Source organism: Corvus hawaiiensis, chromosome 1 (genome assembly GCF_020740725.1).
Source record: "Corvus hawaiiensis isolate bCorHaw1 chromosome 1, bCorHaw1.pri.cur, whole genome shotgun sequence".
NCBI classification, from domain to species: domain Eukaryota; kingdom Metazoa; phylum Chordata; class Aves; order Passeriformes; family Corvidae; genus Corvus; species Corvus hawaiiensis.
In genome coordinates, this window is record NC_063213.1 from 24,460,901 (window position 1) to 24,478,445 (window position 17,545).

At 38.0% G+C, this 17,545-nt stretch overlaps 1 protein-coding gene across 15 annotated transcripts in view; it reads right to left on the bottom strand.

The window, feature by feature from the left end:
* Window positions 1-625: 625 nt before the first annotated feature.
* TNS3 (tensin 3) overlaps window positions 626-17,545 on the bottom strand; it is a 229,842-nt gene continuing 212,922 nt past the window's right edge. For 13 of the 15 annotated variants that reach the window (XM_048296709.1, XM_048296677.1, XM_048296688.1 and 10 more), the window contains 7 exons: window positions 15,358-15,453; window positions 11,894-11,971; window positions 10,132-10,209; window positions 5,853-6,021; window positions 4,797-4,865; window positions 4,628-4,654; window positions 626-3,659 (listed from right to left, as the gene is read on the bottom strand). In XM_048296709.1, coding sequence (XP_048152666.1) covers window positions 3,515-3,659; window positions 4,628-4,654; window positions 4,797-4,865; window positions 5,853-6,021; window positions 10,132-10,209; window positions 11,894-11,971; window positions 15,358-15,453 — 662 coding nt within the window. In that variant the 3' untranslated portion in view covers window positions 626-3,514. The other 2 variants (XM_048296756.1, XM_048296783.1) reach the window with 2 other exon arrangements.

The window sequence follows — 17,545 nt, forward strand, 5'->3', positions numbered from 1 at the left end:
TATATAACTCAACCTTCACTGTGTGTCTGACGCACTGATTTTGTACCTATTTCAGCCAGGGGTTAAATTTCTCATGCCCTCTGGAAGGTTTTCCTTAAAAAGCTTGAAAGGTTTTCCTGTAAGCGCTGTGGAGGCACAGTTAGATGGGTACAATATCTCAGAAGAAGATATCATATTCCTCTTTCTTACACTGAATTATGCAATGCAGGCAATAGATACTTTTATACCATTATAACCACAAATTAACTAGGAAAATCATATGCTTTAAATGACTTGAACCACTAACACAGGCTCATGTGAAGTCCTTGAAAGAAATCTCAAATGTTTCTTAAAACTGAACCCCAGCACCCAAATTATTCTTAATTCATGAAGAAGGCTTTGCTTATTAGCTGATTTCAAATGCCAGATGGTAACTTTCATTCAGAACAGACTGCCCTGTGACAATTGTGTGGTGGATTTTCACATTTGTAGTTTTATCATAATTTGAAAGAGGTGGTATCTGAAGAGCAGAGAAAATGACTATACAAAGAATTTATAGACTGAAGACCTTTAGATGCTTCTTTACAGTTTCAAGAAAAAAGTGAAAATTTTCACTAGTAAGAAAAATCAAGAAAGAAACATTAAATATTGGATACAGTGAAACCATTTAATTAAAAACATGGCTTTTATCATTTCTGTAGTTTAACACTGTATGATTATAACAGTATATTTACTAACCACATTAATAGGAGTCTGGCTAAATATATGTGTCAATTTGCTGCCATTAGTTATGAAACTGCATATACACATCTACCAGAAATCTTGAAAGAAAGTGCTATATAAAGATTAGTCTTGTATTTGCCATGAACATATAAGTTTCATTAATATTTTTCTACACAGACTACATAATGGTACATACTGAACTATCTTGCTTTGTGCATTTTTAATTCATTAAAAAGCAAATGCCCGTGGCAATATACCATCCAAAGGAATGCAAAATAGAAAATCTCCCTTAGAAACAGGGTAACTTCTTTTTTCCCACTTAGCAAGTAGAGCTAAACTCCCAGAAAATATCACCAGGAGTGTCAGCATGCAATCCCTCATGCTTTTGATTTCAGCAGACCTTGAGAAAGCACAAGGAATAAAAAATAAGGTCCTAAATGGAAATGACAATACACAGGAAAAAAAAGACATTTTATTTTCAGCCCAAAGGCCAACACAGTTGTCTAGGAAAACACACTAAAATTTATTATCTACAGAAGTGGAAAAATATAGTAAAAAATTCCTCCGCATTTCAATGCTCACAACACACCAGATTAACATCTAATTGAGACTCAAGTCTACTTGAGATGTCAGCTGAAGAAATTCTCTGGGCTTCCACTGGGTGATGAGATTAGGCAACTGGAATCTTTGTACACCAAAAGAATCTTAAAAGAAAACTTGTTCTCATATTTTATAAAAGGAGTAAAGCTCTGAGAAGTAAGAACTGCAATCTTTTTTTGGATGGTACATAAACAATAGTAAGTAATATACCTCTGTGCCAAAAGAACAGAATTATATATCACAAATCAGAAGTACTTGCCTTTGTTGCTTCAATGGTAGCTACCGCACTTTGGATTGCTCCACCCTTCTACAGATACCCAACACCCACTCCTACTAATAAACCACTTTCTCATCCAAATACATTAAAATTCAGTAATTTCCTCTCTCTCTTCCTCATCACCTTCCTTTTAAAAAGCATAAAGTTATTTACACAAAATTGATAGTTACACAAATAATTTGGTAACACTTCAGCTATGGTCACTGAATAAGGTTTTAACATGGTCCTAATACTTCAGGAAATACAAAGAGAGCTGTTAAAAATCCTCCCTATTTTATACAGGACAAATGTAGTTCAAATTGGTGGATAAAAGGATTAAAATCTACAAGTGGGTAAAGTGGCTCATGTATCAACATGCAAAATACAGCATGCTATTTTATTCCTCAGGTTGTTAATATAATGTTGACAGCCACACATGAAAGAAATAGAAGCAATGAAATTTTTCAGCACTTGCCACACTAAAGTTGTATTATAACCATCAGTTCTCATACAGGGGGTCTAGTACTGCTCTTTTTGAGTGAATGGGAGCTACACAGTAGATCTCAGTGGCTTACTCTCCTTGTGCAGGCTTCCACTGTAACCTACTGCATCAATTTTCTGTAAAGCTAAGCAGCATTTCCTTATGCATTTCAAATATCAATGTGTTAAGAAAGGTAAAGAGATATGTACAAGTGTGACGGATGTAGAAATCATGACATAAATGCTCTCAAGAAATGGGACAGAGTAACAAGATAAATTACATTCACTTTCAAATTCCCTAACTCGAGGAATAACAAATCAAATATAGTTCCTACAGGTTAAAAAAAAAAAGTTAAAAAATCCTCAAAACTCCAGCAAAACAATGGGGTAAAAGAATCCATAAATATAATTACCTATTATGTAGGGGAATAAAACAGTATTGCAGAGGCAGAAAATGGGAAGTGCCTTGTCACTGTAAGACAAAAGACAAAATACCAGACTATTGTCTCCAGCAAGGCACAGGCTACACACACATTCACTTACACAAAATAGTGCTAAGGAGGCAAAGCTCAACAATGGTCTAGTTTAAGAATTATCTCTATGGCACACCAAGAGCTGGGATCCACTACACAATCTCTCACAGGTAAAAATGCATAAATATACAATTTTCATCTTTGCTTTTCCCTCATTTTCATCCTGTAATTACTAAAATGCTTAATCTTCCCTGCTTACTTCTCTGTATTAAAAAAAAATACAAAAAACCCCTAGCTACAGAACAGATTTTCACACTTTTGTTCTGCCACTTCTGCTCTACTGAAAAACTTTCAAACTAAAACAGCTCAGCCTTCTTAACACTAAATACAGAGCAATCTTCCTGAATATTCCACACTGCCACTCCTTTCTTACCAGAAATCAACTTGCACAAACCTTCTTTTCACATACATCTTCCCCTTTCTCCATTCAGTTCTCATCACTGATCACAAAGACATAAGGAAGAGCAAGTAGTCTTCCTCAGATGATCATTCTCCTAAAAACATGTTTGCAAGGCCTACAACTACAATTGCTGCAACCATGGCAAGTGCCTTTGTGGAGATTTTACAAAACATTTTCTGAACAAAAAAGTAGCGCAATCTATTAAGTATTTCTGCTCCAATAAATTATGAGAAACAGCATGTGAAGATATATTAGAAACCCATCAGGAGAAACGTTCTTCATTTATGCTTCATTCAGGTAACGGCTACGTGGGTTTGGGTGGCACCCAGCTTCTTTTGTTTTGTCCTCTGATATAAAAACATTTGTGAAGCATCCTGAAATAAAAGCCTGAGCTCTCACAAGCACAATACACAGATCATCCTCTGCTTTCCTTATTGGGAATGACAATATTCAGATAATTGTTACTGAATAGCCTTTCTCCCTTTCACAGTGATTTCCTTTGGTGAAGTCAGCGATGAGCTCTGAATCAAGGATGGAAAGGCATCAGATCTTCTTCTGGGATCCAATCATGACCTTTGATACAAAGTTCACAATGGCACTGGCAGGTTGTTCTGGATCATGTTCTGCAAAGAGGTGGCATACGTTGTCTGTGGCACTGCCTTGCTTCCTGGCAATGAACCCAAACACTCTGCAAGGGCAGCAATCACAGTATGTCAAGAGAACTGACAGATAGGCATTGCCTCATTTCATAAAACAGAAAAGATACTGCAGAAACCAAGCACACAAAGCAGACTTCTCTGTTCTGATGGACAAGGTTCCATGTGACTGCTAAACACAGTGGTCCAGATGGACCAGCCAGCTCAGAAAAGAATCAGGAAAGGAGACTGACCCCTTCCTTCTACTCTGTTTATATGGCATCGTGTGCTGTTTTGCTGTCAGAGACATGCTGCTGAGCCTGTGGACGTATTTAATCTGATTCAATACTGCTGTTCTCTTACCTACTTTGGGGGGCTCGTAGTGTGGTGTGTCAGGGACTGCCCAAAGAGAGGTTTTTGAGGGCCACACACCTTGGTGGACAGAGTATTGGAAAAAGGATTTAAGCCATCTATTTGTGTTCCTTTCCAGAAACACAAATGCTGAGCCTCTCTGTTTTAAGTTACTTCTTTGGATTAACGGATGACAACGTTTGCCTCCAACAGAAAACACTTTGCAATCCACAGGTAACAATGAATTTATGCCACACACTAATATTACCAGGAGTGTTTTCATCTATGTAGCGAGGGAGGGATTTTTTTAAAGCTATCAGTCTAAGTGAGAAAAGTTTGTGTTAAGTCTTGCTGGACAGGTGGAACACAAAACTGAGAGGCAAATAGCTCTAACTTTTGAAACCACAGTCAAATCACAGACCTGCAATCTAAACAAACCATGCTAGTGCTGGCTCCAGACATCCCACCACCACCGATTACATAATTAGGCCCCAACTTGCAAAGGTGTAAATGAAGTAACCAAAGTCTAATTACAGAGGGCTGAGAGACTTTAGTCTCTGAACAGCATGCTTTCCCTTCCACATTTCAAACAAAAGTGATTTATAACACCAAGAAACTGATCACTTTAATAATATTCCTATAACATTCAGTTAAAAGAGACTCCACTTACTTTGCAGAAAGGCCATCTTTCATCCATCTTGTCCATTAACAAAGCAGTAAAAAAACATAGAATGGAGAAATAAAAATGAAACCTATGTTAGTTTTGGTTTGTTTGCTGGGTTTTTTTGGTAGATCAACAATACAAATAACATATTAAAAATACTACTTGTCATACTTACTTTCTGTCCTGTGGATCCAAAGCACAGAAAATAACAGTATTGACTGAATAATGTCTCCGGAAAAAGAGTCTGGATAGGAAGAAATAGAACAAATTTCAGAAACAGTTAAGATGCTTAGAATTATAAACAATAAACAAATCTGAAAAATAAACTCTATTTAGTCTTAATTTAATAAAGACAATATATTCCCTTTGCTCTGAGTGACTTTGAAAGCCACCTGAACTGCTCCAACCAAATAAATACGTATTTAAAATACTAACATCAAGTTTTTGAAACAAAGGAAAACTGACTCTCAAGCTAAGAAAAAGGACTAGGAGCATGAAATGTATTTTTTCTAAAAACTGGCCATTTAGTTACTATTTTAGTGGGAGAGAAAACTTCGTGGAACCTGTGAATAATTTGATCATACTATGTTTCAAAATATTCACACTCCTAGGCATTACAATTAAAGGTTCTGTGATCTGCTACAAATCATTGTAAACCCCATGGAATTAAGAAGTCTGGCACTTCTTCTTTTTTAACCTACGATAAATTCCTGTTGTCCTTCCTTTGTTATTGTCATTTTTGTAATTGAAAGAGTTTGTAGTAGCCTAACTAGCACCTAGAACAAAGTATAAATTGACTTTTTATCATAGTTTTTTATAGGCTATCCAAAACACTGTTTCAGATCCTGGAGATACACATCATCTGCTTAAGTCAGCTCTGTTCAGTGATACTGGTGAAAGACATCATGAAGATAAATTATTTCACTGAACAGGCACAATATCAAATGCTAGCAAAGCCATTACTTTCCCTTTTTATAAGAAATAACAATAAAAAATGTCATATCAAAGTGACCTTCCAGAGTTAAAATATGCCATGTGTAAATAAAGCCCACAGTTTAAAAGATATATTTTCCTGTACTGCAGCCATCTTACACAGTCACCATCATTCCTATAATCCTAGTATCCTCTGAGACAGAGATTGCAAAATGTAACTAGGAACGTCAAATCAACAGTGGCCAACACTTGATAGGGACAGGGACAGATATTCTCGTCCCATCCTTCTTTTGCTTACTTTCTTTGATTATCCGTCAGTGTGATTCCCTGAGCAGACACCTTGAAATGGACAACGGTTGAGACAGGAGAAGGATCTTGCATCAGGGTCATGCTCAAGGCTTTCTGTACTGCCTGGTAGCCTGTGAGGGACTCCATCTCCACTGAATTCAGGTACCAAACGTTACAAGCTGTAATGGAAGAGAGGTAAGACTTTGAGAGGTCACAGGCCTTTTGCTCTCCCTTTGGTTTTAATACCTTTATATCAAAGCCAATGACTATATTTATCTATTACCCATAGATACCCTGAAATTTAAATAAATACAAGACAGCACTAGAGAGTACACTTGTAGGTAGTACTGGAGCAAAGGTATTCCAGAGAGGAAAGAATGGGGATATTTTGCTTTAAAGTTCAAATACATCAGCCAGTAAGAAAATACACATTTGCAGCATACATTCACATGTTCTACAGTTTCAAATGGTATTTGAACTATATTCAAAGAAAACAATTCACTTGACTGGCACGATAAGAATGTTTTCACACCAAAAAGAACTGAGGGTTATTGAAAAGCTCATTTCTCATTCATTCCGTAGTGTTCTGTATATTTAATGATTTCAGGGCAAATAAAACAATTTCCACACTGATGAAAATTACTACATATATTTTTAGGCCTTTTCTTTATTTCAGCATGCACTTACTTCTAAAAGTACTATTCCTCTTCTAGAGATATTAGCAACTTCTGAAATATCTCTATAAAATAGATAATCATTGGTTTCTAAGGCTACCAGTTACTTTTTACATGGTTTCATATCAATCTGCAGCGAGCACTAGGAAAATATGTATTAATATTATATAACTTTACATAGTAGTTCTGTACTACTGTAAAATACTACAAAGTACAGTGCCATCTACAGTATAAACTATTATTATTATTATATAGTATTAACAGAATCACTCACATGCTTACTATGGGACTGTGGTATAAAGTCAAATTTACAAACAAATTTAAGAACAAGCAAGAAGGATTATGCACATCCGTAGCTAAACACTAGTACCAAGAGATTTTGTGTTGGTAAAAACATTTGTGTAGGTATCCAGGACAAAATTTACAACTCTGTCAGTTGACACATACAAACTACCATGGTTATATTTCATTTGTTTAGCAGTTTCGTTTGGCTTGCCAACGTTACTATGAAAGCAAAGATTAAATTAAATATAACAGTTTCTCTTTTTATATGGCTATTCTGTAATCTGTCTTAAGCTTTCTCCTATGACTATTTACATAAAATTATAGAGCTAGACACTGGCTAGCTCAAAACAACCAACAGTTAAAAACTGCGTAAGCCTAAGTTTGATTCCAGCATAATGATCAGCCCAGTAACTTCAAGCTCTGGAGTCCATCAGTGAAAGAAGGGATCCTGAAATTTCATTTATTTGATTTGCCAAGTGTAAAATTTCAAAAATGTATTTGTGCATTGCTGTGAAAGTTTCAATAACTTTTGCTTGACTCAATCACAATTCATGCACAGAGGGATTTAAGATGACGAGTAGAAACCCAAAACTGTTATGAACATTCCAAACCATAAGCTCTCTTCTTCTCACCTCATTACTGCGTATGGTTGGTACAGATCTAAAGCTCTTCACTATCCTGTGAGTCTTTCCCAGAACAGGAAGCTTCCCTTCTTTCATAGGCACACAAATCAGAGTCCCTTCCTCTTCTGCCACACAGTGCATTGCTGTCAACAGACTGTTTTCAGGTTTTGTTTCTAAATGAAATTTCCAAGCATTTTATCTAGATTGCCCTCAAAGTAATAGTTCAAACACCAGTTACCAAATACAGTAGATTGCTTCTGTAGCACAAAAAATAATAAATGAAACCTTTTACCAAAGTGTTGCAAAGTGAAAACATATCAGCATAAAAAGGAGAGGAAAGGTAATGAGAAACACTGAAAGATTTCTCATTTAGGAACATCATGCATGGTCTGACAAGGTATCAATAACAGTAATCCCAGAGAAACCATACTCCAACCTAGAACAAAAGGAAGACCTTTCGTTCAGTGCAGCTGCCCTGCAATGTTGCTGCTCTCATCTTTCACAGGTGACATTTTGGAGCACGTCTGTGCCACCAGCAACAGCTTAACAATGCTGCTTTTAGACTGGGAATGTCCTTTGTTCAGAATGCTTAGTTTCTTGACTGTATCAGTGTAAAGAGAAGTTAAGAACTGCAATTTATTTGGGCAGAAAATTTTGTTGCTGAACAGGAAAGTTAATAAAGCAAGGTGAATTCTACTAGGGAAAAGCCTCTTATTTGTATGGTTTCTAGTCTTCAACTGTCAGTGTCTAAGAAGCAAAGGATTTCTAGTCAGCTTCAGCACTTAGATAGAAACTGGAAATGCTCATTAGGTTTTTCAGGCAGCTATAAAAAATAATCCTTCTAGGAAAACACATCATTTTTTGCTTGTGCAGTGAGAAAAGTGTGGGTAAAGAAGGGCAGGGACAAAGTGTTTCTGCTTTAAAGTTTCTTTGAAAGGACTCAGTTTACATGTTTTGAGTCTGCACTTCAGTGTTGAATTCCACAATTTGAACGCTTCTGTGAATGGAAAGGGACCCCTGATGTATCAAGGCAAAAAAAAAAAAAAAAAAAAACCTCTGAGAACCTCTCATAGCTAATTTATCTATTTGGGTTCTAAAATCCTTGTTTAAAAACAACAAAAACAACAAAACAGGTTAAAACCAAAAGTACTAAGTACCCTAATGATCCATAATATGACAGATCTCATGTAGAGTTACCTGACTACTGCCCCAGCTGAAGAACTACTTCTTTTTTTATGAAAAGCATTGTCCGAGCAAGGAGAAACCAACATTTCTTGAAAGACAACACATGCCCCTTTTGATGGCTTTTCTAGAAGTAAAGTGCTACAAAAAGTTATTCTCGTTTTTTTCCCTGTTGGCCACAACAAACACCAACCAGTGAGCCAGCACATGCTCACTCGCAGCACAGCCTCCCAAAGGTTTGCCATTGCCTCAGCCACACATGCCTGCTCAATTAGAGCGCTCAATTAGAGCACTCAAAATGGTGCTTCACATTTAAAGTTGAAGCAGACTGCTGCACAAGCAAGGAGCAACACTCTCTCCAGAGCTGGCCAGACAACTGCCCCTTCAGAAGTGCTCTAAAATGCATGAGGGCAATGAGGCAGCATTCTTAGAAAGGCATGCTTCACCACAACACTCACTTGTGGATCCAGTGGTAGGCTAAACTCGAAAGAAAGTGGCAAAGGTAGTGTATTCCTGTGCTCTAACGGCACTAATTGGGTGACTTCTGGGGAGAATTCATAGCAACCTGAAAACCAAGGACCATGGGAGAGCATGGGCAGGTTCCCCTGGACATGCCCACTGTACAGCAGAGTAACACAGTGGCTGCATTTCTTCTAAGGACAACCTTAAGATTATGCAGGAATACTCACAGCATTGTCCAATACAGTGAGTTAGGATGCCACCACACTTTTTCAGAGAGGCTGTTTAACTAGCTCTCTGGATCAGCTGCACACTAACAAAGCAAATAAGAAGCAGAACACACCTCTACACAGCTGTTGCCAACACCCCACGTTTGAGAGCCATACAGATGGTAACAATGCATAGCATCATATCATTTGGAGGTACTCTGGTCATGGTTCTTCTGTCACATCAAATAAGCTTGTGGTAACACAAGTCAACTTGCCAGAAATGGTGCTGCATTACACACAAGAATCCATAGAAACATCCAATGGAAAAGACACATGACATTTCCTAGTAACATGCAGCACCAAGTGAAGTACAGGGAATTGTTCTTTTTTTTCAGATTGATGCAACAGCAAGCATTTTGCAGTGGTATTGTTAACCCCTATGATGAGAACTTAACCCTAACTGAACACCTTCCTTAGTTGGCTTTTGCAGACCTCACACATAGTTCTTGAACCTTTGCAACCACAGGTTGAAAATATCCTCTCAAAGTTTATCAGTTATGAAAGCAATATCCTGCTTAAAAATTGCCACACTTGAAGAAACCTATGTATACCTCATATTCTCATAAGACACATGACTGGAAACCAAATACAGGGTTGTAGAACTTAGGAACTGGTTGCAGAAAACAGAAAGAACACGGTACATATCCTCACAGTGCCCTTTACACTTCCTACCCAGTGCTCTAAATTTAACTGCTACCTTTACATATCCTTCAATCCAGTCTAAGCTTCAGCTTCTCCCAACCTGTAAAATGCAAACTTTGGTAACAGTCAAATACAAGGTTAAAAGTTTAACAGACCTGCACCCTGCTTGAGAAGCTCCGCAGCTGAGTTTGCAGCAGTTTGTGGAGAAGTTTCTGCTATCTCCTCCAAGGGATCTGCAAACAGAAAACACTGTCCATGTCTTGTATGGACTTGAATCAACAAATCAAAGTCCACAGTCAAGTATGAGCTTAGCATTTGTAACTGTGATCTCATCTACTGGACAAATCTTGGCCAGAAACATGAAACAACCTTTTATTTGCAATTATAATCATTTATGTAGGCTTTGTGCTGCATCAGGTTTTTTTGCCTCAAGCACCACAAGCAGGATGCTTAACCTTTATTTCCTGACAATAAAAGACATAACATAGGCATATGCTGCAGGGACTCACATGATGACACATTAAGACAATACTTATAGCTACATTCCCTCACTACAACCTGAAAAAAATTTAAATAGTGTGATTTTAATGATCTCATTTGATTTTTATAACTTACACTGATTTATACAGAAAGACTTTGTGTTGCCATGATTTTGATTCAGAGGATGGCAACATAATTTTCTTCTTAAGCTGAAAAAACCCATCTAAACCATTAAGACAGCAGTAGAACGTTTCCCTCCCAATTGTTTGTTAAAAGTAGTAAGAAAACTGTCCCCCAGCATGTTATTTCAGGTATATAAATGCATGTAAAAAGGTCTCACTTACTGCTGCATTTAGCATGAGGTATGCCGTCTTTGAGTATAATCAAATGAGGAAGAGAGCCATAATACAGTTTTTGACACTATTCACATGTCTAGAATTACAGTTATATAAACATTTTAAATACTTCAGGCACTGTATCCTGTCATTAACCACAGAAGATCATCTTAAAATGCATGATCAAATCAGATTAATAAATCCAAAATAAAATTTCACTGTGGTATGTTTATTCAAGACAAGGCAAATGCTTTAGTCCTGCACCTCTGGAGGAACAGAGTAAGTTTTCCATCTTCAGTGAGGGGGATAAAGAGAACAAGCCCACCTCCATACTGCTTTGCCATATAGATGCATGAGATCTTTTGTCACATCTACCACAGCATATTTTTGTGCTAAAATAGTTTCATTAATGTATTCACATAAATCAAATGCTATTTTTGTACATTAACATACCATTTGTAACAAAAGTTTAAAGGGGTCATTCAAAAACCACAAGAACATTTAATATTGCAATAATGTGTCTGGGGTTAACTTAATGTGGGAGAATATCAGGCAACTTAATTACTGGACAAGCATGAGCATTTTGTTTTTGTCTTAGAGTGGTTTATGAAATCAGTATAAGCAAAATTAGAATCATAATCCCATGAAGCAACATAAGACTTTCTGATAATTTACTTACACAAATTTGAACCTGTGCAAGTTGCTACATTCTTCCTGCCAGTGCTGCACTCAGGGCACTATCTGCTCTCTATCTACTTGTCCTTTTGCTATCCAGACCTGAATGAGTGGTTAAACCTAACCATACACTGGCAAAATGTCACGTCTGAGAAGTACATTTGTCTTCCTACATGGTAAATTACTGCATGTATTTCCATGATGCATATATGTTTATGACTGGAATATCACGGTACCAGCACGCTCAGAACCACACTTTGGATAATGGTCATCACCAATACTGAAGAATATCTTTTACAACACAGCTTCCTCCTTGGTGCATTTTTGCTTAGATCTCAACTTGTGACACATTCACCTGTCTTCAGACACTGACACTTTGAAGCAAAACTTGGCTGGGAGTATCTCTTCTGTACTTCAACAAGCATACCTCTGTCTGGGATGAGGAGCTTGCAGGGCAACGCCAGTGGAGTGATGGAATGCTGGTACACCAGAGCTGTTAAACTCCCTGTGGTCAGAAAAGTAACAAGACATGCACAGTTAACTTCATGGACAACAAGAACGCATAAGTTATGTTTGCTCTCAAGTTAGAGTAAGGGCCCCTTCTGCTTCCCTTTAAAAATCTCTTGGGACCTAAGCCAAGATCATCTTGAACTCATTAATCACAATCATATGCTTCCTTTCCCTCTTAAATACACTGCTTAGATCCTAACCTAAATGTCTGTGCTTCAAATGGAGAAAGCACAAAAATGACAAAATCAATAGCATATAGAAGTCAGTAAATTCTTTCCAACGCTCTTAACTTCTGCTACATCAAATGTAGTAAAATCTTAGAAAGGTGGTAAGAGCACAAGAGGTCGCTTGTGCTATATGATGAGGTAAAAAAGAGCAAGTTCTACCTCTTAGCCACCTAGTCTTCATCAGCTAGTGTTCTGTCTACATGCATCTCTATTTTGTACTTCTAAAAGTATAAAAGATGGTCCAGGTAAAACCTCTTCTATTCAATGCAGCAATGATGTATGTAGCATTCTCTATTAAATGATTCTTCTTTTCTATTCAAAGTCACTCTTGCAATTTGGTCTTGGCTTAACTGAAGTAATTCAACATTAGTTATCTTTGATATTAGCATGTGAGACTATAAGGAGTGAGAGGAAGGCATAGTATTCATCAATCTGTACAAAAAGCCATCCTTCGATCCCATTTACTAACAAGCAGCAAACGTTCTAACCATGTGCTGGAGAAAAATCTCAGTTCAACCATAACAAACCTCATTTTTACAGTCCATCAAAAATTTCTTTGAAATGGAAAGATGACCCAATTCTACAAGTGTCTTACAGAAATGCAAAAACTGATTGATACTGTTAGTCTTTCACTGTCTTACCCATAAACATGTGCAACAGTGCCTGTTCAACTACTTTGTAAAGCAGTTTTGAGGCTGTGTCCTGGGTGACAATGTGGGGTGTAACCAAGTTATGTACTCTATTTCCATCTACATAATTCTTGATGAACTGTTAATGGTGGGTCATTTGCAACAGCTGCCCAGTGCACACCCAACCCCTCAGACTGCAAGCTGGGTGTTAGATAAGGGAAAACAGGCAAACCCTGCAAGGCAATGTTTCCTGGTCTTCACAATTAACTTGGCCATGGTAACTATACCCATCCTGAGGGGGTCATCTCTGCTTGGAGGCCACCCTGGACTCAATGGCCCTAGCAAGAATGGACAACTGCAATGACTCAAGAGTATTACATCATTCCATTGTGAAACTCCCCATCCTGAGGGAGGTACCACCTGAACCTGACTGTATATAATCTGGGGTTTTGGGGACTTGGGACAGCACTACCATTGCTCAACAGACCCAGAGGAAGACCAGAATTCCACAGGACCACCACTTTCAACAAGACTGCAATCATCACCACTGCTTAATCAGACTGCAACCATCACCCAGACCAACAAGGTGCAAGGCTGTACTCTTGACTTTGTGGGTTTAAGCCAGTTTTTCTGTATCGTTGCATTTACTGTAATCTTTTTTATTAAATTGTAACTCTGACCTGCTCTCAAGGTATTTGTGTGGGGTTCACCTCTCACTGTGGTTTATTTTCAAACCAGCACAGGATGTACACATTGAAAAACTAGGAGATGTTCAAAGTAAATGACTAGTAGGGTTGCATAAGTGCCTAAACAGGTACTTCAAGATTGAGGTAGGAACGGACTAAAAATTCTAATTTAAGATACGTCTCATGCCAAACACTGATAAACTTCAATCCACCTTTATTTTAAATATGACTTTCATTTTACATCTGTTAATTTTATGGTAGATGACCCTTTCACAGGTGTATTTGATGTATGTGACAAGGCCTGTAACAGAGGGTGGGAGGGCGGCAGGATGACCTCTGGGTAGAGTCCAGGGGCTTTTCATGCCAAACACAACCCGTTCCAGCAGACCCACTGCAGGGCACCTATAGAAAAAAGGTTTGGTGAGACACAGCAGAGGGAATGCCATGGACAGAGGAGGAGAAGGAGATGCTCTGGGTATCCAAGTTTCCATCCCCACCCTCTGGAGGACCTCGCAATGGAATAGATGAGACTTTTTCTGTGGTTGACAGAGAGCACATGCTGAAACAGATTTTTTTCCCCACAGGATGGCAGCCTATGGGGAAAGCCCACATCCCAGGAAGGAAAAACAGGGAGAGGGATGAAGCAGCAGAGGAACTGTTCTGTAATGACCATATGTGAGGAGTCTGGAAGGAAGCAGTGAAATTGAGCTTGGAAAAGGGGAAGAAAAAGTGTTACTTAATACTTTGTTTCTCATGTTAAGGAAACTTCCCTGTCTGACCATCCAGGAGCCACTCTGGCAGTCACTCTTGTATCACCTGAGCTGGTACTCAAAGCCCCTTCACAGCTACATACCCCACACTTACAGTCAGACATTTCCTCACTAGCTCAACCCCTGGTTTCCCTTAGCAGAGTCTCAGATGTCCAGATCCTTAAAATAATTGAATTTTGATGCAACAACTTAAAAGCAAAATAACAGCACAAACTGGGTGCCTCTGAGGAGGGATACCCTTACAGTCTAAGGGCAGGAAAGTCTGGGGGCTGTTGGCTGCTGCTGCGTCTCTTGAGTGTCTGGTCACCTGGCCACACAGGTCCCCGGGTCCTTTGTTATGCAAAGGGTCAGCAGGTCATAGCCTCTTGCCTGGGACACCCATAGATCAATCTGCAGTTTGCACTTCCAGCTTGCAAACCCAGATACCTGCACTGAATGTATCCCTCAACATCTGACTACCTGAATATTGATTTTAATTGGAAAAATATTGAAACAGTTTTCCCCGAGTTTCTTTTGCCCTGTAACTGGTTAGCATCTCCCTGTTTTCATCTCAACTCATAAGCTTTCTCATCCTATTTTCCCCTCCTACTGCAAATCAGTGGAAAGCAAATGAGCGAACAGCTAGGTAGGTCTTTGGCTGTTTGCCATTACAGGTATTGCACTTCCATCATATTATATTAGGTAGGCTTACAAAGCATAATGTACTTTGCGAATGTCTCACTCTGGTGTAATTTTTAGCCACCTTATATGCAGCATAAATATAACACAGGACAGAAGGTCCTAAATCAATTAGGATTATAAGAGTGATCTAGTTCAGCTTTCTGCAGCAACATTGGTATTAGTAGACAAGCTTGATTGTTTGAAGCTTGGTCCTGTACATCTGTGCTAGAGTGCCCTGCATACCTGCTTAAGGTAAATGTGTACAAGGCTCCTGGAACCCTGGAATGGGCTCCTACAGAAGTCATCAGGATTCAAACAAAGCAGTCTCTCATTTGTATTCCATCCAAGTCAGCACTGGCAAATGCCAACTGCTTCCATTTTCTCTGTCCCTGTGATGCACAGTACTTACCAAAATATGGTTCATTCGAGCATCCTTTCAAGCGTACCCCCTTCTGAGTACATTCAATCAGAAAATGCCTTACAAGTTCATTTGACAAATCTCCAACTGTGTTGAAAAAGAAAGCTCACAAAAATAAGCAATTAGCAGACAAGTCTTACAAACTAGGTCTTTATGAAGCAGTTTTGCCACATTACCACCAAATGTTTTATATGCAGAATGCAAAGAATACAATTAGACCTACTCTGCAAGTTATGAGATGTATTTAAAAGGCCATTTTGCAAAAAACAAATAAGCAAACAGCTCACTTTACACAGTCAGAGGAAATGGGTTTATATTCTTAAGTGTCTGACATGCAAATATACACTGGTGTCCAAAAATGTCCAAGTATGGTCCCAGCTGCAGACAGGAAAAGAAATTTGGAAAATGAATGGTTAGAAATTTTGATGCACTTGCCCATTAAAAGAACTTGTATCCAAAGTGACAAGAAAGTAGAAGTATGAAAAAATATTCCAATTTCCAGTGACATTTCTGTTCACAGGAGTTCTCCAGATTAAAAGAGGAGTAGATATAGCTACACAAAGGTAATGATGGCATTTCTCTCAGTAAATTTTAAAGTTTCCAAATGTTTGCAGCTTTATGCTATGTCTCTGCTCCTGAAAACAAACAATTACATGAAACACTAAGGTTTCACTAGATTTTAAGACAGTTTTTATCTCAGGATTCTAAGACAAACCGAAATTGCTGAGTTGGATGTAAAGAGGAGATTCAAAGTCCAGGAGACATATAAAAATTCCCTTGAGATTTAGCATTCTTTTAAGTATATACATACATATGCAGATATATAATTAAGACAACTTAAATATTTCTTGAAAGATGGATTCACAGTACGTCACACCTGACTACAAACCAAATCCTTCTCCAAATAATTAAAAGGTTATTTCATACCAACAGGACAAAGCTATCAAACCATTCAAACCTTAACGAAAAACCTACAAACACATGTGCTCCTTTGATCTATCAGGAAACACTTCAAGAGTTGACTTCCAGGCTAATACAGATGAACGCATTAACATGGACAGCAGAAACCTCTGTGCAAGCAAGTATTACACTTAGCACTTTTTCAAACAGCTTAGTGTTTGTTGTTACATGCTCACAAAATTAAAAATAAATGACTACAAGGTATGTGCGAAAGGGAAGCCTGGAAAAAGAAACCCTACAGGAAACTGAACCAATCTGTGCCTTCTGGGATTAAACAGTGGAAACGAAAAAAGCTAAGTATCATGAAGTGAGAAGTGGAAGAATGCTACAGTCTTACTACTATTTGCCTGTCGTTGTTCTAACATAAACTGTCTCTTAAAGGCTGGCAGAGTTTGAACTTTCATGTCTTCCTGGACTTCACCAATGATTATAAAAAAAGATTACTAAAAACACCTACAAGCCACTTTCAATTTGCCTCCTACTTGTTGCTATCACTACTCCAGTACATCTATGCTGTGTTCATTAAGTAAGTGATTGAAGTGGTTCTGCTGATGTTTATTGGCAACAAAAAGGACTACATGGCAAGTTGTTATTAAAAATTGTTTCAAGATACCAGATTAAAACAGAATTTCAAAGTGTTACTGTAATAGAGGTGAACTGCTAACCTTGCCCCAGAGTAAGCAAATCCAAACCAACAGCAAAACAAAAAACCAAACCAAAACAGCCAAAATCATACTTTCATAAAAACAACATTAAGAATAAATGCTTTCCTGTAATCTTAGTTGCTTACCTAACCAGTCATTATGTACTAATGAAACATAATAAGCTTTGTAAAAGAAAAACAGCAGCAATAAAAACCACTCCACTAACCTTGCAGTAGTACAAATGGAACCAAGAACACTACAGATATTGGCTGCTGAGTTTCCACATACCAATTACTGATTTCTGCATGTTCTTCTCATTTTATGTTTCACAATCAACAGGCACAAGTTATATATGGAAGCACTGGAGCTGACAGAGTAAGTATACAAATCACCACTTCTTTTAAACAATTATCCTTAGGAAATCTCTTCAGATTAATATCTGAAGTAGAACTGTGTCAAAACAAAACTTTGGCATCAAAAATATTCAGCCCTCCACCTGAGAGAAAACTTTACATTGTAGTCTGTGAATCAAATGCAGACTTCTGACTGCTAGGGAAGACCAGTTGCTGAGATGA